Here is a 22,133-nt window from a genome sequence, read left to right as displayed (position 1 = left end):
TCAGAAAATGAGGAAACTAATGACTACACAATGCTCTTTCCAGGAAGGAGAAAAAAGAGCAGAGTACAAAGATCAGCACTCCAATCTGGGAAGGTATAATGATGTCTCATCACACTTGTAAAAACCTCTCCTTTCTCATTATGCCAAAAGCCATAAATTCCACTTACATAGCCCTATAAAATATTATGCATTTAATCACAAGCTTGAAAAAAATGGACCTTGAAGGCAATGGAAATATACTTGGAGTTGCAGATCAAACATTACTAGACAGTTCAGCTGCATCTGATGTGAAGAAGAGGATCAGAAGAACTTGATTTTTTTTACTGTTTTTAGCGTTTTCATTGCATTTTAATACAATTTGTCATGACATTTTCAATATGCATTATTATAATTCTAGTAAAATAATTATTCTCTTGACTTTGCTGATTACGAATCATGATTTTTAAAATAGGCTATAAAAAATAAGAGTAGGCTAACAATAAAATATTTTCTGCGGCTGTATTTTTTACCCCATACAAATCATAGCCTACCTGAAAAGACGAGAATGTGGATGACGCTCATGCTTCCTAAGTTCTAAAGATCAAAGGTTTATACTTGCCTAAAATTCTGACTAACCGCTTGAGTAGGCTATTAACTCAAGCGCGGTTTTACAGCGCCTTCCAATGTGGAGTTTTGACCTGTGATTTTCTCAGGGGTTGTACCAAGGACACATTCGTTAATTCACGACTATTAATATAAATATCAGTTTTATATCGTGCGGTATTAAGAAATAGTTCATAACCGTTTTTTTTTTTTAGCTTTTTTTTTTAATTATCGGGTAATATGGCCACAAAGACTAGGCTACGTGTAACGTCTGGATAACTTCACTAGGGTAAACAAGTTGAGTTACATCAAGCTTACTTTCCTTAGACTACGACCCCCGAATGCCTTTACAATGATTAAAATGAATTAAATAATATAATATAATAATATAATAAATAATTAAATCTCACATAAAATATATTTGGGCCAATCGAAAACATACACTGTTTAAACACAGAAAGTCAAGTATTGCTGTAAAGTAGGCTATTTATTTCATGACCAACTGTATCCAAAACACAAACATATAACAGCAGCTTCCCCAGAATTTGGCGTAAGCTAGTGAAAGATGTCCCCAGCCGATGGTCTTCCAAACCAACAGTGTTATGACAACTTTTTCATAAAGTCTTAAGCAACGTTATTTCCCAACAAAATGGTCTCTGACGTTAAGTGTCATCTCTGCGTACTTATTATCTAACCTTACGTCTAACCCATCTATAGCTCCAGCGAAGCCTTTCTGCTTTTGTTGAACTGAATTCAGCCTAAGAATCGAAAACCGATTGGTGGACACCTACGGTCTACGCACAGGGATTCTCAAAAAGACAGGTTAAATATCCAACGAAAAATGGTTGGCCTTCTTCCGGGTTTCAAGAGACCAATAGCGTACAGCGCTCCACAGCGGTATCAGTTTCAGTGCAGTTGACTTGAGCTGGCTTATGGCAAGCGTAATATTCTTATTCCTCTCAACAAGCAATACAATATATATTCTAAATATCTTCGAATTATTTACTATGGTCGCCACGGGAGGATGTTTCCTGGAACGGAGCCATGAATCTATATAGCCAAGTAAAATTATAGCTAGGTTACTTTACTCCGCAGGATAATTAATCGCTTGCGACTTGTCTACGTGAGACTCGTTACTATTTAATTTCCATTATGCGGTTATTTAGGTTTCTACTTACAAATGCTACTCCGAAGATAGAGTATTATTCTCGATTTTCTCCATCGCCGCTGTCTATCAAGCAATTTTTGGATTTCGGTAAGTCACATTACAGTTGAAGTGCTACAGATGGATATGGTGGTTGCTGTTTTTCCAACGCACTTTGATTATGAAGATTAATGGTTTAACTTGCATGAATATTCAGAATATTAATATAGACATGTACTCTGTGAACGTTGTGATTTGCTCATATTTCAACGATCCAGTTATATTTTTGTTTTTTATTGAAATATGTTGTTGTCTTATCTGTCCATTTAAACGACAGACATTCCTTTTAGTTAGCATATGCTACTACGATTATGTTGACAATTATAATTGTATTGGTTTTGACCAATTGTATTGGTCAAAACTGCACAAAAGTTTCCATCATACTAGATAGAGGGTAGCGTACGTGCCAAACTAACGTGCGGCGAGCGGTGGTTGTATCAAAGAAAACGGAAGTTATCACGCTTTCGCCGACAACACATCTTTCAAGTTGTGGACATCGTGTACGCTACTGTAGCCTACGGAGCCAATTATGTCTTGTCCATGGAAGTGGATGACGCATTTGCTTATGTGCTGTTATCGAAGTAGTTCTTGGTTCCGCAATGTCAGCATTTTCAGTCAGCTGTCATTTGTTCTTGAAAGAATACGTTGCGAGAATAATTCTGAATGCAACCGATCTTGAAACTGGCCGTCAAGGTTCAACATAGGCATACAGTAGCCTATTGCTTTCTGTTCTTACACCTCATTACGAATTCGTTAACAGTATTCCGTTTTGTCTACGATCGAAGAAGTACTGGGGTAATTGTGGATCTGTAAAAATGTCTGATTTGAATGTGGCGTAGAATCGGTGGGGGGGGGGGGGGGGGTTGGGGCTGTTGCGCGAAAATTAATGAATGCTGTATATGAGTATGATCCCCTCTTGCCGTACACTTTTTCTGTATTCGAAATCGCATATTTACATACTACGTTTATTAATACTGCGTACTATTTACTACATACTAAGTCAGTTAGCAGGAATAGGTAGTATGTACATGTTTTGATTACTTAACGTCACGACGGACTGGCAGCCATTTGTGGCCTGTTTAAAACATGTTTAAACACAACTAGAAACTACCTCATTAGATTCATTTGACAGCATTGATTCATTCATTACATTACATTACAGGCATTTGGCAGACACTCTTATCCAGAGTGACGTACAACAAAGTGTATAACCATAACCAGGAACAAGTATGACGAAAACCCTAGAGAGAAGTACCGGTCCAAGTGCAGGGAACAACCGCATAGTTCAACTTGGACCCTGAAGGTTAAACTGATTAACACTAACACAACGAGAACGGCAACAACGCAGTCTATGGAAAAAATACAAGCAGTAGTTAAGACAGTTAATGCACCTAAGTCACCTACAAAACAGCTGCCTAGTTACAACCCTAAGCTTACAGTCATTTACAGGGGGGTAGGGAGGGATGGGGAGAGGTGCAGCCTGAAGAGGTGAGTCTTCAGTCGTCGCTTGAAATGGGTCAGTGTCTCAGCTGTTCTGACCTCCACGGGGAGGTCATTCCACCATTGTGGGGCCAGAACAGACAGGAGACGTGTTCTGGAAGTGCAGGTGCGAAGAGGGGGAGGTGCCAGGCGTCCTGAGGTAGCAGAACGGAGGGATCTGGCTGGCATGTAGGGTTTGAATATCTTGTGGAGGTATGCTGGGGCTGATCCCTTGACTGCCTGGTATGCTAGGACCAATGTTTTAAATTTGATGCGAGCTATAACAGGCAGCCAGTGGAGGGTAGTGAGCAGGGGAGTGACGTGGGAGTGTCTGGGGAGGTTGAAGACCAGATGAGCTGCAGCATTCTGAATGAGTTGCAGGGGTCTGGTGGCAGATGCCGGTAGTCCAGCCAGAAGAGAGTTGCAGTAGTCCAGGCAGGATAGAACCATTGCTTGGACCATTCAAATTCATTCATTCAAAATTAATCCAAATCCAAATGAATTTTATATGTAAAATCTAAATCCTAAATGAACCAAATCCAAATGAATGCAATATACAAACACAAGTCTGTCCGTTGTGGTACAGTACATCTTTTTAAGGGCAATTGTTATTTTGTTGTGAGCTCATTGTAGTGGTGTTAATTTTTCAAAAATAAAATATATAAATAAATAAAAAATACTATCTATATTTAATATGTGCACAGTGGTCTGTTATTTGTAGTAAATGTTTTTAAGGGCTTTTGCTATTGTGATTCACATTCCAATGTTTTTTTTCTGACTCACAGCCTGACTGTACTTATTGATAGAAGGTTGACCTTCTATTTAATGGGGACTGAATTGATGAACTGGATTTATAAGGATGTGTTTATATATGTTTGAATGGATGGGTGGTACTGCCTGGTCCTTAATGTGTGAAATACTTTAGTTATGTGTTGTAGGTGCCTAAAACAGCCTTTTTTTTTGTTTTGGTTTTTTTTTTACATTTTAGAAACATTTCTGTGTTCATATTTCTGTGCCACCCCAAGTGACGACTGCTGCCATCCTGTCCATACCACTGAAAATTTTCTGGCACTGCCACTGCTGGGTGTTGTAACTTAATCTGCAGACGACCTGTTGTGAATTCTGAAAAGTGTTTCATAAGTTTACACGAGAAAATTTATGGGTGTGAGTGTGACCTTCCACAACCAATCATGATTGCAAAATGGAAGCATTTGCGTAGGCAAACTGTCAAGCTGTTTTCCATCCTTTCAGCCAATGAGCTTGAAGACTGTGACCTGATGATAAGGTTGTGTCTTCTAGGAAATGCCAGTCTCTGTAACTGAGCTTTAAGTTCAGATGTGGTCGGTCACCTTATGTTGGGATCCAGACAGTGGGCTTCAGATTTCTATCACATGCTGTTTCACTGCACAGTTATGTGATTAGCTGCACTTGTTTAATTTTCTGTACATGCTGTCGGCAGATTTTCCTCATAGAAGACAAGGTCAAGAGCAGAAACATTCTTGCTAGAGCCGATTTAGTGACTTCAGTTTTTGTAGTTTTCCCACACTCTACAATAGACTCCCAACTTGGTGGGTAGGACACAGTGTTGCATTTGGTGCAGTTACTGGACTTAAAAATTAAATGCTTGTTTCTTGGTAATGCTATTTTGTATATTGTCTCATGTAAATAGACATATACAAGAATATAACGTGAGCTCCATAATGTTTGGTACAAAGACTTTTTTTTCTTGATTTGGCTCTGCACTCCACAACTCTAGATTTGTAATCAAACAATTCACATGTGGTTAAAATGCAGATTCTCACCTATTATTAAAGGGTATTTTATGTAAATAACGGTAACGTTAAGGCCAGTTCAGATCAGTGATTCACAACGAGACTAAACTGTTTTAGAATGTTGCCGAGAAAATTGCAGCGGTGTGAACTGGTTAGTTGCAGAGCGTCTGAAGCCATTGCCTGGGGTCTCAAAAGACCCACCTTGTCAAATCACCATGTGCAGTTTTAGAACGTTTACAATCAGACGTCTTGGAATTTTGCAAGTTGCATCCAATCTCGTTGCGAATCATTGATCTGAACTGGCCTTTAGTTAACTACATTACAACGTTGCAACAAGGTAGCATTGCATTCGAAAGACTGTTTGCGAGGTCGGTACCGGTCAGTAGCGTTAGCTAGCGTTTTTTCAAATTGTTAGCTGACATTAGATTGTGTTAATTACATTAGCTAGCTAGCTAACGCAACGTTACCTGCTATGAGAAATGGATATTGTGTGCAACATTGTCTAAACTAATGTTGCTTTTCTTGACATGGTCCGGTAACTAGTGTTAGCTGTGCAAATAGCTATATAATTTAGTAACTTTACATTGTCATCAAATGTAATACGAAATCTACTTCAACAAATAATATGACCTCTTATGTTACACAAAAACTTTTTAGGGCTCCATAACCCCCCCCCCCTTCTCTGTTATTGTAACGCTAGCAGTACACTGCTCACACACAAGTGAGTTGAAGAGCGAGCCTGTTGCGTTAGCTCCGCCTATCCTCTCTGGCGGACCAACCACTGATGGGTGATGGAAAACGCGTTACTAACTATGCGCCACTTTTGATTTTTTCCCAGGAATGTCGCCACAGACACCCAGTTCTTTAATCATAAATTATAATAATAATAATAATATAAATTCATATAATAAAAGGCTCAATCACCATTGTGTTACCTAATTCGGCGATAGATAGTGATTTAACAGACATTTATTTTAATGCAAATCTTCGAGATTATTACTTTAATGTCTGACACAAATAAATAGTCAACCTTTCTGTATGGTGCTAAACATAGTAATTCCAAAGGGGGTGTGATCTGTGATGGACTGGAATCTCCCCAGCACATCACAGGCAGAAAATCTTTTCCATGTGTAGAGAGGCCCTAGCCCCTCTAATCCCTGTCTTCTCTATTTTTTCTCTCCATTTTGTTTCCCCCCTCTCTTCCTGTCTCCTTGCTTTCTCTGACTTATTCTCTCTTCCCCTTCACTCCTTGTTCCCCAGGTCAGGAAAATGCATGTGAAAAGACTTCCTACATGTTCCTGCGAAAGGAACTTGCCGTGAGATTGGCCAACACCATGCGCGAGGTCAATCTACTTCCTGATAACCTGCTCAGCCAGCCATCTGTCAAACTGGTGCAGACATGGTGAGGGCATGCAGGGAGGCGGTGGAGTTTGAAGTGGCTTAAGAGTGAGATAAAGGGATGGAAGTGGTAGTTGTAGATTTAACTGGTTGTTTCCTCTATTCGTAATAAAAAGGCAATGGTATATTAGCAGTTTGGCTGCAAGGGATGTTTCACCTGTTAATGAGAAGTGGTGTCTACACACTGTTATTATTTCCTAACATGATTTATTGTGAAAGCAAATAGATGAAATACAGTGAAAACAAAGAACAGATGAGTAGAAAAGCTGTTCTTTTTTGTCCCACAAATTCACCTTTGGGAGCAGCAGTTGTGTACATATATTACATCTCCTTGTCTTTTTATTTTTGCCTCACAAAACTACAATTATGTGTCATTATAAAAATGCTTTATATATGTGTGCATACCTTGCCTTTTTCTTATACATGTTTTACCTTCCATGTACATACAGAAGGGTTGTATATAGAAGGCAGTTTTACACAAGGGAGTAATAGTTGATCAAAGCCTTTCAGGTTCTAGGAATTGTGCTGTAGCAGTGAAAAAGGCTAGAAGGATGCTAGGATATATAGGCAAATGTACTAAGTATAAATCCAAGGAAGTTGTACTTATACAATAACTTTGTCAGACCACACTTTTGTGCAGTTGTGGGGACTGTACTACAAGAAAGATATAGAGGCTCTGGAAAAGGTTTGAAGAAGAGCAAGTAAATTGGTTCCTGGTATGAAAGATATAAGTTATGAGGAAAGACTGAAAATGCTTAATCTCTTCAAATTTAGTAAAAGAAGACAGGCACAATTTGATTGAGGGATTAACAAAGTGAACTACAAGAGATTCTTCAGGTTGAGTTGTGTCAGTAAGGCATGTTGTGATGAATAACTTGCCAGGTCATGTAGTAGAGGCAGAAACTCTGGGGGTTTTAAAGACCGTGCTTGATATGGACTAGTTTGTAGGTGAATGGTGTGCACCCTTTAGTGGTAGGACAAATGCAAGCATTGTTGGGCTGAATGGTCTGTCCTTGACGTTATGTTGTTACGTTGAACGGGCTGTGAACAAGCAGCTGGATATGTGTACATTAGGCTGTGTACTGTGTTTTGTGCTTCAGGTACATGCAGAGCTTTGTGGAACTGCTGGAATATGAGAACAGACGTCCAGAGGATCCCCGTACCCTGAATGAGTAAGTGAGTGTGCTGTTCATGTCCTTTCATGTTTGCTTTTCACGTGTTCTTTATGGTAACAAAAGATCTTTTTTTTACAGATTTGTTATTGCATGTTCATTTAACTGTTTGACCAAATTTGTTGATAGGCAGAGCAAACAGTTGAATTAACTTATGTCAAAATGTACAACTGTAAACCAAATTAAAATTAAGAGTTGTATTAAGTTACAATCAATATTCATGTCTCATCTGACAACGAGGATCAACTACCTTAATAAAAAATAAAGGTTACAAACATGGACAAGTTGCAGTCACACAAGAAATGAATGAAAGAAGATGACCACAGTGTTTGTCCCAAAGTAATCCAAGGTTGTGCTGAGACCAAAATTGAAAAACCAAGAGACAGCAGAATATTCCTGAAAGACCAGAAATTAAATGTACAGTCACGTCCATAAGTATTTGGACAGATGAAAACAATTTTCATCATTTTGGCTCTGTACGCCACCACAATGGATTTGAAATGAAACAATCAAGATGTGATGTAAGTGTCAACTTTCAGCTTTAATTTAAGGGTTTTGTCAAAAGTATTGTATGAACAATGTAGGAATTAGAACCATTTTTATACATAGCCCCCCCCCCCCCATTTTAGGGGCTCAAAAGTAATTGGACAAACTAACATAATCATAAATTAAATTGTCATTTTTAATACTTGGTTGTAAATCTTTTGCAGTCAATGACTGCCTGAAGTCTTGAACCAATACTCATCACCAGATGCTGGGTTTCTTCTCTGGTGATGCTCTGCCAGGCCTCTACTGCAGCTGTCTTCCGTTCCTGCTTGTTCTTGGGGCGTTTTGCCTTCAGTTTTGCCTTCAGCAAGTGAAATACTTGCTCAATTGGATTCAGATCAGGTGATTGACTTGGCCATTGCAGAACATTCCACTTCTTTGCCTTAAAAAAGTCTTGGGTTGTCCATCATTGTCCATCTGCACTGTGAAGTGCCGTCTAATGAGTTTTGAAGCATTTGGCTGAATCTGAGCAGATAATACAGCCCTATACGCTTCAGAATTCATCCTCCTGCTTTTGTCAGCAGTCACATCATCAATAAATACAAGAGAACCAGTTCCAGTGGCAGCCATACATGCCCACACCATAACACTACCCCAACCATGCTTCACAGATGAGGTGGTATGCTTTGGATAATGAGCAGTTCCTTCCCTTCTCCATACTCTATTCTTCCCATCCTTCTGGAATAAGTTGATCTTTGTCTCATCTGCCCATAGGATGTTGTTCCAGAACTGTACAGGCTTTTTTAGATGTTTTTTGGCAAACTCTAATCTGGTCTTCCTGTTTTTGAGGCTTACCAATGGTTTACATCTTGTGGTAAACCCTCTGTATGGTGTCTTCTCTTGATTGTTGACTTTGACACAGATATGCCTACCTCATGGAGGGTGTTCTTGATCTGGCCAACTGTTGTGAAGGGGTTTTTCATCACCAGGGAAAGTATTCTTCTGTCATCCACCACAGTTGTTTTCCGTGGTCTTCCAGGCCTTTTGGTGTTCCTGAGCTCACCAGTGTGTTCTTTATTTTTAAGAATGTACCAAAAAGTTGATTTGGCCACACCTAATGTTTTTGCTATCTCTCTGATGGGTTTTTTGTTTTTTTTCAGCCTAATGATGGCTTGCTTCACCAACAGTGACAGCTCTTTGGACTTCATATTGAGAGTTAACAGCAACAGATTCCAAATGCAAATGCCACACTTGAAATCAATTCTAGACCTTTTATCTGCTTACTTGTAAATGAAATAATGAGGGAATAACATACACCTGGCCATGGAACAGCTGAGCAGCCAATTGTCCAATTACCTTTGGTCCCTTAAAAAGGGGGGGACCACATATAAAAAGTGTTGTAATTCCTACGCCGTTCACCTGATTTGGATATAAACACCTTCAAATTAAAGCTGAAGGTCTGCACTTGAGCTCATGTTCATTATTTAATTTCAACTCCAATATCTGTGGTAGGCACCTAAAATAACAATAACTTTGTCAATGTCCAAATATTTATGGACCTGACTGTAGAATACCAGGCCTATATGCAAGACTCAAATGCCCACTTCCAACAAACTGTTACAAACTGACTTCTTGCCAAGTTGCTCAAAAACTAACTGCTAGGAAAAAAAGCCGCATTTTATCTAGTGAAAGAGAGGTGGTGGTGGGGGATGGACCTGGCTTGTGCATATTTAATTAATGATCAGAGAGGATCCAAGGAGTACTGAGTTTATAAGTACTTTCCTTATATAATTATTGATTTAGGTCAATCTACAATACATATTTTTTATTAGGAATTCCCAGAGTGAGAGAAGTAATCTCTTGGCACTCTTTGGTGTTACAATGTTATTAATGGCACTGTGTTTTTTATAGTTTTTTGTTGTGTTTGATAACAATGGATTTTTGGATTAATTAATAACCAATAATAGATTGGCTCACCTTCTGCCTCGTGCTGGTTGTGGTTCTGTTTTGAATATTGCAATAAGTGAAAGCCCAATTTTTCAGCACCTTTTTTTGTTTCAGTTTCCTGGATATTTTGATCAAGATTCGTAACCGGCACAATGATGTGGTTCCAACCATAGCCCAGGGCCTGCTCGAGTACAAAGAGAAATTTGGCTTTGACCCATTCATCAGCAGCAACATCCAGTACTTTCTGGACCGGTTCTACACAAGCCGGATTTCTTTTAGGATGCTCATCAACCAGCACAGTAGGTCATCAACAGTGATGTCACGGCCAGTACCAGCAGTAATATAGATGTCATTGTAAATGAAGAGTGACACGTAACATTTTTTATGTTTATATATGTCTTATAATCTTCCTCAAAACATTATATGACCTGGAACATGACCTCAGAGGCTGGGTTTGCTCCTACATAAGGTGATGTCCACCTTTTCCAGTTGTGAAAGTAGCTAGCTTATTATTTCAATTTCCAAATGTATCTGTTTATAACACACATTTCCATACAATAAGTAATTTCTCAGTACTCATTGATGGTAACTGTAGTAGCTCACCTGGGTCTGGGTACTTGAAAAGTATTTTCAAGAAACACCTAATTCTTTGTTTATTTGAACTTAAGGTTAAAGAGAAAATGACAGCTAAATTATAAAAAATATTTTTAGTGAAAATATTATAAGGCTTTTGCAATAGTTACATTTTAAATGTGTCTGTCTTTGAGTGAAGGTAAACACTAAAAAATAAAATCTAATTTCCTTCTGTTTCTCTGTAAAGCATATTTGTGACAGTTCTCTGTAAAAAGGACAATACCACAATACAACTAAAACGGATTTGGATTTTTTTGGGTTTTTTGAAATGGGACCGTTTGACTTCAAACTAAATCTTCTTTTCTTTTCTTTTTTTCCTTTGCCTTCCATTTTTCATCATTGTCACTCAAATTAGCCTGCACAAGTATTATGTATTGTGGATGTCATTAATACTTTCATAAGTTTTCTTAAGTCATGTCTTGAAAAGTTAATTAATTCATCCAGCTTCTGTTTTTAACCTGCAATCACTTATTTCTGCATACCTGTCTGGAATAATCTGATGAGAGCTCAGTCTTCCTGTAAAGGGGTTCTCTAATGAGACACTTTGTATTGCAGCCCTCCTGTTTGGTAATGACACAAACCCTGCACATCCCAAACACATTGGCAGCATTGACCCCAACTGCAATGTGGTAGAGGTAGTGACTGGTGAGTATGGTTGATGTTCCTCTCCTTTTAGCAGTGGTTTGTATGGTGTGGGACCTCAAGTTAGTCTGACAGGATACATTAGGGAACAAATGCATTTAAATGTTTTGCTAAATTTGAAAGAAGTGAAACCACTACAGATGTGTTCATTACACTACATGGAAATATTTGACTACTGTATGAAAACTGTTTAAAAGGTACAGTAAACACAGATATATCTTTTCATGTGCCTAGTAAATAATAAATATTGGACTGGGTTTCTCAAGATATTGTTCCTCAGTCATAACCCACAGAGCAGTAAACCTTCAAAAAAACAGCAACCTTGCAGCAACCTTCTGTCCTTGCTGGAATGAGCTGGTGGTCATTTTCTGGTCTGGTCTGTGCTATAGTATCTTCAGAATTTTGAAAGAGTCCTTACGACCTCATGTCCTGCAGCGTTCAGCCAAAGATGCTTGCATATGAAAGTGATTCATCTGAAAATTTAGGTCTGTGAAACCCAGGACTCAAAAGGCTGTAAAACTGAGTCCCAGTCAAAAATATGTATGTCATTTCCATTACCAAAACATTTAAACTGAACAGTAAAATAACACAATAAAAGCAGGTTTGTGAAATGTTTATATTTGCATATTTAGCAAATCATGTACTTCTCTTCTTCAGTGTATTATTAGTTCAATTATGTCAATATATGGAACTGAAAAATCAAAAAATCATTGCGGTAGGACATACCTTCACTTTTATTTGCATTTTTTCAGTTTTATGCTTCAGATGACACACAGCAATTTGGATGACTGATCATAATTTTTTTTGTAATGACACATTCATTGAGTATAGTGTTGGTCCCTTATTGAGTGGTACTTGTGTAGGTCTTTATGTTCTTGAGATAGTCCAGTGTCTGAAATATGTTGAGCCACTTCCTGTTGTTCTCCATACTGAATAGCATTGAACTGTTTTTCATGTAATGTGACTGTTTCCTCCCACAGATGCCTATGAGACAGCAAAGATGCTCTGTGAACAGTATTACTTGATTGCACCAGAGCTGAAGGTCCAGGAGTTCAATGGTAAGTGAACTTTTTTGATGCAGATCAGGCCAGGAGCACCTACCTTCTGCAGGGTGAGGGTTCTTTGTAGTAATCAGCTGAATAACAACTCAGAAATGGGCTTTATTTAGTGTCCTGTCCATTTGCCGATAGGAACAAGGTTCATTCTGGCTTTCTTGGGTTCATTGCATCTGTGCATGCTGTGTCTGCCTGGGCTCTTTTTAGAGCAGAGAGACGTCCAAGGACTGTCCCAGGCAGGAGGGTCCATTGCATGTATTTGTTTGCTCCGACTGGAAATAGTCTCCTCATGTTTCAGTCTCTTAAGGGAGATGTTGTGTCAGAGATTCCACTCAGTGGTGACTGTCCTGGGAATGTCCTGTCCGTGCCTCAGGGGTCAGACAGAAGCTAACCATGTGGTGCTTACTATTCCCTCTAAAGCATTTGGTTACAGTTATTTATTTATTTATAATCTGTAAATTTTTTTTAAATGTCTGAGCTACAACACACAGACACACGAAGAGTACATACTTTATTTTCAAGTGGCTGAGGGAGAATTTGACTGAAGTATTTAAAGTTACACAATTATACTTATTATTTATATTAATTTTGTTCTATGAACAGAACTAGGGGACCACATTAAATTATCCAAAGTAAATGTCATGTTAACATCCAAGTGAAATAATTAAAAAGACATTGTAAATACAGAGATACCAACATAAAAAGTGAGAGATTATTTGTTTTATTAAAGCGTAATGTGAAGATAAGCCATGTTATGCGCATCACAGAAACTTTAACGCAGTTGTGCTAGAGGGTTAATGATAGTTTTCAGTCTTCAGTATTTTTTTCCCCCTGTTTTCTAGGGAAAGCACCTAAGAAGCCTATCCAGGCAGTGTATGTGCCTTCTCACCTGTTTCACATGCTGTTTGAGCTCTTTAAGGTGAGCCTTGTTCCACATGAATTTGAACTCTTTCTTGATATAGAGGCACAAAATGCAGTTTTATTGAAGTCTGAGGGCTCTGTTTCGCGGCTGGCGCATGGCGTGTGGTGAGCAGTTGCACTTGGGAAGTGGCATATATATCATGGATTGTGAAGCGCCTGAGCACGTTTGATAATTTGGTGACTCCCCATGCACTGAAGTGGTAAAAGAGGCACTGTTGCAGGTGTGTCTGTGAAGATCAAACAGCGCACTGCAATTTTTGAGCAATGCATGGCAAATTTGGTGTCAGAGAAGTCAGTGATTCGCGCCTGCGATGCCTGCCTGCTCAGACCAGGTGTATGGGGCAAGTCACTTCCCAGCATATTTGAAGTTTATGGCTAATTTCAGGGCTTTCCATAGCAATGGGCGCTATTCCCTAGCAATGTTTATAACTTATTCAAGATCCAGTCAACCATTTTTGTGGATCATACGCTATTCAGTTCGACTTGATATAAATCTCTCAAGCAGGAGAAATGCATACTTTACATTTTTTTTCATTTTAATCATGTGACTGTAGTTAAAATAGTGGCTACATGCAAGCTGCATGTATTAACTGCATTTGTTATCGCCTCCCAAGCTAAATTAATACCCGCTGCTCTTGGTGGTGACTTGAGGTGCCATAGATTTTTCCACGGCGACTGCACTATGGCTGTCACTCTTTTGTTCGATAATAAAAATACATTTTGAATCTCTGGAAAATTTACATATGTAATTAAGGGTTCAAACTTGTAATGCTGTTGCTCAGGTGAAATGAGGACGCGCTCTGCACTCATCTTTGTTCCTCATAGTAGCGCTCAACATCAAAGAGACCAATAAACAACATGCCATGTTATTGTTTTGTCTGGAGGGTGCACCATTGTATCGACAAAAAATCATGTCTGGGTCATGTTATCTGCATAGCATGTAGGCTATACATTCCAAATGGAGGAGCCAAGAAAAATTGTAACTCCCCCACACCTCAGGAGTGCAGTTTGGAAATGTTACAGGTTCTATGCCATTGGAGACGAAATAATAACTAAGGGTAAAGTGGCCTGTAAGGTATACAGGTGGAAATTGCCCTACCAGCCCTCCAAAGGCTGACACTTTCCCCTCCAAAGGAGATTGCAGTCCAGTTTATTTTAGTGAAGCCATGCCATTGTTGTGAATTAATGATGGACTCCTGCATTATAAATATTTTTTTTAATTTGAGCAACGGTTGATCTACCAAGTCATTTTCCTGCTGTGAACAGTATCATTGGCATTGTTGTCATTATTTCTTGGTTATAGTGTAGCACATTTAAGCCATCTAGTCACAGGTTTAATGGGAAATTAAAACTGGGCCATAATAATTATACATTTAAGCAACATTTTATTGCTATTTTGACAGTAGGAAACTTGAACAAATTCAAACAAATTTCTCTTATTTATGAGATTCACTTGAACTCAATTTTTGGAAAATGTGTGACAGCCCTACTCTTACCTACTGCTCAAGAATGTCAGTTTGCAGTGGAAGACCATGGAAATTGGTAGTATGCAAGGATGCAAATCGCACGGCTCTTAAAGGGAATGAAAAGAGGACATTTGATTGGCTATGATTGAATCCTGCTGCAACACACTCACTGACAATATACAGTGCTGTGAAAAAGTATTTGTCTGAAGATCTGAAAACATTAATAGTGTGTTGTGCGCTCTTCCTCCATGTCACGAAAATACCAAAATTCTGTATCCACGTCCACTGGGCCCATGTGCTGCGACATTCACTGTGTTAATGCGCTGTATGCCATTGGTTCTGGAAAATAGGGCCGCAAATGTGTGATTCATGAATGTCTTGGGCCAAGTGAGCAATTGTCAAACCTAAGACATTAAGTGCTGTCTTCTTGGTGGAATTTGACTGCACAGTATTGTATGTTAACTATGTTTGCTGATTAAATTTTTTAATTTGTGTGTGTGCGTGTGTTTGTAGAACTCAATGCGGGCCACTGTAGAGCTACATGAGGGCAAGCCAGGGGATGTTCCTCCAGTAACTGCATTGGTGACCCTAGGGAAGGAAGATCTCTCCATAAAGGTCAGTTGCCAGACAGTGTTATACTTTAGGATGTGGCTCTGTTCTGTGCGCCGCACTCTAATCACACTTAAACTCGCACTGATCAGTGGTCATTGTGTCCCATTAGGAATTGGCCTTTGTCTATGTTTGAACTGTGTAATCACTGCCTGCAGTAGTGAATAAATAATAATTATTTTGTTGCTAGATAGAAGAAAAAGGTTTTTTCGTTCGAGCAGTAAAGAAATGGCACCATCACTGGATTAGGCAGGATGAGTCTTAGTGAGCTACAGTACTCTGTCAGCTGTAATATTTATTTGGCTCAAGATATCATTGCTACACAAAATTGACTGCATTTTTCAGTTCGAAGAAGGCTAATGTTTTACATTGATGTGGCCAGGTAAAATTAAATCAAATTTAGTCAGTAGTTGGTTGTGCTGCATATTTTTCATATTTTAGCCACACCAGGTAATTTATCACTGAATACTTGCCTTTAACCCTTGTGGAGTGTGCACTGTTGCCTCATGCTCAGAGATATACATAAATAGATTTTCTGTGTTTGTTAGGAAGTGTCCTGTACATACAGACAAGTACAAAGACACTGTTGTAATAAGTGTTGGCCTTTACAGTGTAAGGACACTTTGTTTCTGAGTTCTGTAAATACTGTCTCCTTTAAATGGCAAGACAGACTCTTAACAGTTTCTATCAGCTTCTACCAGGACTAGGGTTCTGCAGCTGTAGCCCAAGCAGTACAGTCTAATGCATTGCGTCATACATTCCAGTAATTCACCTGCAGGTGGTGCTATTTTCTGTGTGTCCCTATGACTGCTGCAGAATGCCTTGTGGTGACACTGGGGGTCAGAGGGAACCTCACTTAACTGACTTTGTTCCACAGATCAGTGACAAGGGTGGAGGGGTCCCACTGAGGAAAATAGACCGTCTGTTTAACTACATGTACTCCACTGCACCCACTCCCAGCCTTGAGCCCTCCCACGCTGCTCCACTGGTAACTCCCCCCTCTAGCCTTTATATTCATGGGTCCATGGAGGGTGATGTACCAGTTGAATACTTTTAATTATTGGCTGTGTGTGTATGAGTGTGTGTGTGGGTGGGTGGGTGGATGGGTCTGCACATATGATGTGTGTGCATGGAGCATGAGCGCATGTATGTTTGTGTGTTTGTGTGTGGAGGTTTGCAGTAGGTTCTTACTTGTGGTCTCTTATCTCTAGGCCGGTTTTGGATATGGCCTGCCTATTTCTAGACTCTATGCCCGGTACTTCCAGGGAGACCTGAACCTGTATTCTATGGAGGGGGTGGGGACAGATGCTGTCATTTACTTGAAGGTGGGTGTGACCTCCTTATAGTTGCTCTTGCCTGTATCTGATTCATTCATAGTTGAGGCCTGTGTTTGATCGGCTTATCATGTAATTTAGGAATGTGTTTGGTTAGTTTGGACTGAGCAGCTTAAGCCTGCCTCTGACTAATCCACGTTTTGTTGGCTATTTGAGCTTGAGATTCCATTTGGTGTATTTATTGCTAAAAGTATCGCTAGTAAGCAGAAAAATGGATGAGCTAGCTGGTGAGTTATATTAAATATTAAATTACACATATGGATAGTTTATTTCCAGGGGCCTCACATTGAGACCGCGCACAGTGGCACATCTGGGGTGTGACATCACGTTTAACCAATAATGAATAGAGAATTATTAGTTTGGGGTTGCCTTTAGTGTGTGTGTGTGTGGGACTAGTTTGAGCATATGCTTGATTCTTACTGGTCTCTGCCTTCAGGCTCTTTCCAGTGAGTCTTTTGAGCGCCTCCCTGTCTTCAACAAGTCTGCCTGGCGACACTACCAGACAGGTCCTGAGGCAGACGACTGGAGCATCCCCAGCAGTGAACCACGAGATGCTTCCAAGTACAAGGCCAACCGATAACTTACCTTCCCCCCCAGCTTCACCCATTTTCTAATTTCCTGTAAACACTGCAGCTGGCAGTGACTCCTCTGTAACTAATAGGAGCCTGCATGTTGGTTGCATCATTTGTGACAGTCTCCTGCCCTCACACATCAACAATTAGCATCATACAATGTGACCTCCTGAGGGGAGGGGAGGGGAAGGGAGATCCAGGCTGTGGTATTATTATAGCCACTGATAAATGATGAAAAAATATTATTGTTTCCCAAGCGTAAAAAATAGGACTTTTCCCTATATATGTGTATAATGTGTATGTGAAAAAAGTGTATAATTAGGTTGTTTACTTGTCAGGTTCACGCCACATGGAATGAAAACATAGAGTTTTCTCTTGTGCAATGTAAGGTCTGTACAGATATAGAAAAGACGTTTTGAACAATGGTGGATGTATGCAAAAATATAGAAGCATATATTAATATAGCTATATGTTCATTTACAATTATGATGTGTGGTTGAAGGCCCGATGACATCAGTGTTAGTCAAACTGATTTATAAATGAAATGATTTTCGGAATCTCACATGAGGGAAGGTTTTAGAAATGACCGAAATGAGGTCACAGTAAACCATATCAGTTGTGCTTAGCAGAGACTTTCCACACCAATAGGTATTTATATTCAATCAAGAGAATACGGGGATTCAGAGCTCAGAAATGCTTGGCAATGGGGATACATGCTTTAGGAGTAGTGTCTTTTCACTTGTCCCATTTGCCCATACAGGTCCACTGCCCTACGTAGCTGGTATACTCTTTTAAAATAAATGGAATGCTTGAACATAAATATTTTGAATTGTACAAGAACATAAAATGTTTAGATTTTTTGCACTCTGTGTTCGCATTCCAGCCAGCCTCAATGATTTACATCTTGTGGAAATACTTTTGAAATTTGACCACAAACTTGATTGGAATGTCAGGCCTATCTAATATGGTTTCCCCCCCTTTTTTGTCCACTGTGGGAAAGTTTGTACCTGTCCAATCAAGTCATTTGAATCAGGGGGATTTGACATCATTAGATGATGGCTTTCCAATCTGGCCTCCTCCTTTAAAGGATGGCTAGATTGTGATCATTGTGTGAGTTCTTAGTTAACTCCTTTGTGATCCATTCTTTCAGACAGGGTGACCAAACTTCTGGAAGACTGTACAGTAAATGAAGTCGACATTAAATGCTAAGCATGAAATGTTTTGCTGAGCAGTGCTGAATTGTGATGAGGGAATATGAACGTGCGACTTGAAGCTTGCAAAGTTCAATTCTGTGTTGAACATTGATGTTGTGCCCTTGAGCAAGCTGTCTTTTCACTTGTTACTTGTCCCATTAGCCGATATAGGTCCACTGCCCTACATAGCTAGTATACTATTTTCAAATGAATGGAATGTTTGAACATATATATTTTGAATTATACAAGAACATAAAATGTTTATATTCTTTGCACTCTGTGTTCACATTCCAAAAGGCCACAAACTTGATTGGAATGTCAGGTCTATCTAATATGGTTTCCCCCCCTTTTTTGTCCACTGTGGGAAAGTTTGTACCTGTCCAATCAAGTCATTTGAATCAGGGGGATCTGACAACATTAGATGATGGCTTTCCAATCTGGCCTCCTCCTTTAAAAGATGGCTAGATTGTGATCATTGTGTGAGTTCTTAGTTAACTCTGTTGTGATCCATTCATTCAGCCAGGGTGACCAGATTTCTGGTAGACTGTACAGTAAATGAAGTCGACAGGAAATGCTGAGCATGAAATGCTTAGCTGAGCAGTGTGTAGTTGTGATGAGGGAATATGAACATGTGACCTGAAGCTTGCAAATTAAAATTCTGTGTTGGACATTGTTGTTGTACCCTAGAGAAAGCTATTTTTGTCAATAGCTCCACTAAATATATGTATGAGTGCGTGATGCAAAAAAAGATGTTTGAGTTATATTTGGAGGATAGATGTGTGTAATTGGGACATTCACATCCAAAAGGTTAAAACTGTTTACCTTGGCAATCTAAGAAATCACCTGAAATAAATAATTCCTCCCCCCCCCAAAAAAATGATAAGGAATTCCAAAATCATTTTTTAATTGATTAGGAATGATGTATTTGATTGATAAATAAAAATGTATATTTTTGATAAAGGGCCTTGGATCATCAATATTATTTAGTTTGAGTTTGGAAAAACTGCAGTTGGTTGCATTTTTTTTTGCAACTCAAGCATTATTATTTCTCTTAATGAGACAGATAGATATTTAATATATTTTTAATTTATATTTATTAAAATTTAATGTATTCATAAAAATACAATATAACATTCTGAATGGTAAAGTGCAGTTGATGTAGACAGATATCTTTTCATCATTAAGTCTTCCTTTAAGTCATATTTATGTTTTTCTACTGTCAATGAAGCTCAGTTTCACATTCTCATGTTTGGTGGTTTGGTGGAAGTTGTGAATTTTCTCAGATTATTTCGCACATTTTGGCTGAGCACAGCCCTCCTTTGATTTTGGTAATCAGGGACAAAATTATATTTTATACTATCCATTCCTCATATGAATGTCTCCTGTCTGCACTTTATGGTGATGCATATGCATTTTTTTTGAGATATAACTACATTCAGCACATAAATATTTTGTCATGATTGAATATGAAGGTGGTGGAGGAGCCCTTCTGTAAACTGAGGTCTGAGAGAAACCGCCAATGTGCCTGTTCTCAAAGATTGGGTTTAAGTAAGATATTTTAAATGACTCTTTAGGTGACTCTTCAACACATTTCTAATCCATGCACCCTCTGCACAAGTTCTGTACTCCATTGGTTAAAATATGATCATTTTTCTAATTTATTGTATTTTTCTTTTCCTTTCTTTTTTTCTAACCAAAAATAGAATATGTGGTTCATTTTTGAGTTATGTGCACTCGGTGTGATTTCTGGGGGTAATTTGTGAAACCGCTAAGCTAAAGTTATTTAGGTTGTACCCTTCTTCCTGGGAGGTGAATGGGCATGCTGGGAATTCAAAGACAAAACTATACCATGCACCTTAGTTAGAAAACACCTAGCAACGTAAAAGCAGATTGTGAACCAAAGTGATTTATCATTAGATGGCTGACTAGAATTCAAGTGCCATGTGCAGAAGACCTGTAAGAACAGGCATTGAAAAAATGTGCGACCAGTCAATTGGGGCCTTGTGGTCTCATCACCCACATCTCAGACCTTGTGACCTATGCTTTCTCTTGGTGTTTGTGCAAATATATATAAAGTGTGTTTTGGTATCTTTTGGTATCTTTATTGAGCTGACTTCATGCTGTAGAGGTTCAGCTGGCATCTACTGTGGTTGCTGTGTAGCTCTTGATTGGGTAATTGCCCATGTCTTTTTGCCCTGACATTTTCACTGTAGCATCGATTCATGATTATACTGCCATGCTTCTCCTATAGCATCTTTTGTCCAACAAAATGAACCCATTTATTTTTTCCTGTTTTCATATTATGGTGAACATAGACAGGCAATCAAATGCCAGGCAGATCCAGTAGTCCTAGGTTGAATCAAGGGTGCAAGGACATAACGTTAATGTCCTGCAACCACGTAAGTGTTGACACTGACTTGATGTCAGTGTCCACTTCAAATTGACATTTAAAAGAGTGTCATATAATCTGGTTGATCGCTTATGCGGGAGAGTTAAGTAGTAATTGTTTTCCTATGCCATAATCTATTGTATGATTTGTGCATATAGGCATTGCACTGTACAGATATGTTCTATAATGCATTCAGTGCTATGCATGCAGTCATTGAACACAACAGACTTCAAAAATTGGAACTTTATTTTTACCTGTGTAGCCGTCTACCACATTAGCCGCTGCATGTTATTACCCCTCCAAAAAAATACTTTAAATATGTTTACCTAAGGGACTACTGTATTCTATACTATATACAGTCTATAAATGTCTTTATTTTGTTTTGTGGTTGGAAAGGACACTAAAACCACTTTCTATAACCGCTGGTCAAAATGCTTCTTCCTCAACTTTCTCTTGGTATTGGTTGCTCAGGGAAGAGTGAGGGGTGGTTTTTACCAGTTTAGGGTCACATTCATTTTGCTTTCATACCACATGCTGTTTGTCTGTATCGCAGCACTATCTATTTATGCAGCTTACTCGGCTATAAAGGAACAATAGTACTTTCCTGCTAAACAGACGTGAGATGTGTACTCATAATTCCTGTACTCGTTTCCTGTGTATCCAAGACAATAAAGACATCTTTCTGCACAATTTATACAGTGTGTTGTGTGTTCCTGAAGTTTTCTGTCTACATCCCCTCTTTAAGAAGCACTTCATTTTCCCCTAGAGTAGCAATAAAGGTACTTATTTAGTCTTAGACTCTCCGGTGGCTCATCCAGTCAAGGCATTCACAGTGCATGTATGCTTGGCCTTTATAGCCCTAGGTTCAAGTCTGGGCTATCATTTGTCACTAGAAGTCCAGTAAAGGGACATGACTGTCTTCGGTCTGCCATGGGTAGGGTGAGAATAAGTTGGCTTGTGTTTCTCCGGTTACTGTGGTGTAGGTTCCCCAAAGTAATGCCCTAGCTACCTTTGTGTTGCTTGTTGTCAGCTATGAGATATACAACTCTTTTCCAAACAGCACAAACTATAGTACTGTGTGGTCTGTTGTAAGAGAATTAATACAGTGCTAGTGCTTTTCACAGCAATATCTTGTATGGCGCAATTGGCCGTTCCAAATTGAGGATAAGAAAAAACGGGAATTAAAACAAAAAAGATCCTGGTGATATTTGTTTCCTTTGCAGTCTGGTGAGGTTCTGTCCCTTACTCAAAGTCCAACATATACTGCTGGAGCTTGTAA

At 39.0% G+C, this 22,133-nt stretch overlaps 1 protein-coding gene across 1 annotated transcript; it reads left to right on the top strand.

Annotated features, from left to right (window-relative positions):
* The first annotated feature begins 1,461 nt into the window (after positions 1 to 1,461).
* On the top strand, positions 1,462 to 21,548 carry LOC135263125 (pyruvate dehydrogenase (acetyl-transferring) kinase isozyme 3, mitochondrial). Its single transcript, XM_064350772.1, has 11 exons — positions 1,462 to 1,837; positions 6,298 to 6,439; positions 7,536 to 7,607; positions 10,155 to 10,339; positions 11,229 to 11,318; positions 12,296 to 12,373; positions 13,213 to 13,289; positions 15,271 to 15,372; positions 16,244 to 16,354; positions 16,578 to 16,691; positions 17,137 to 21,548. Exons 1-11 carry the CDS (start codon positions 1,735 to 1,737, stop codon positions 17,278 to 17,280), a joined length of 1,218 nt encoding a protein of 405 aa, XP_064206842.1. The 5' UTR covers positions 1,462 to 1,734; the 3' UTR covers positions 17,281 to 21,548.
* The last annotated feature ends 585 nt before the right edge of the window (positions 21,549 to 22,133 follow it).

The sequence above is a fragment of the Anguilla rostrata genome, chromosome 9 (genome assembly GCF_018555375.3).
Source record: "Anguilla rostrata isolate EN2019 chromosome 9, ASM1855537v3, whole genome shotgun sequence".
NCBI classification, from domain to species: domain Eukaryota; kingdom Metazoa; phylum Chordata; class Actinopteri; order Anguilliformes; family Anguillidae; genus Anguilla; species Anguilla rostrata.
This window is presented reverse-complemented; position numbering and strand designations above follow the sequence as displayed.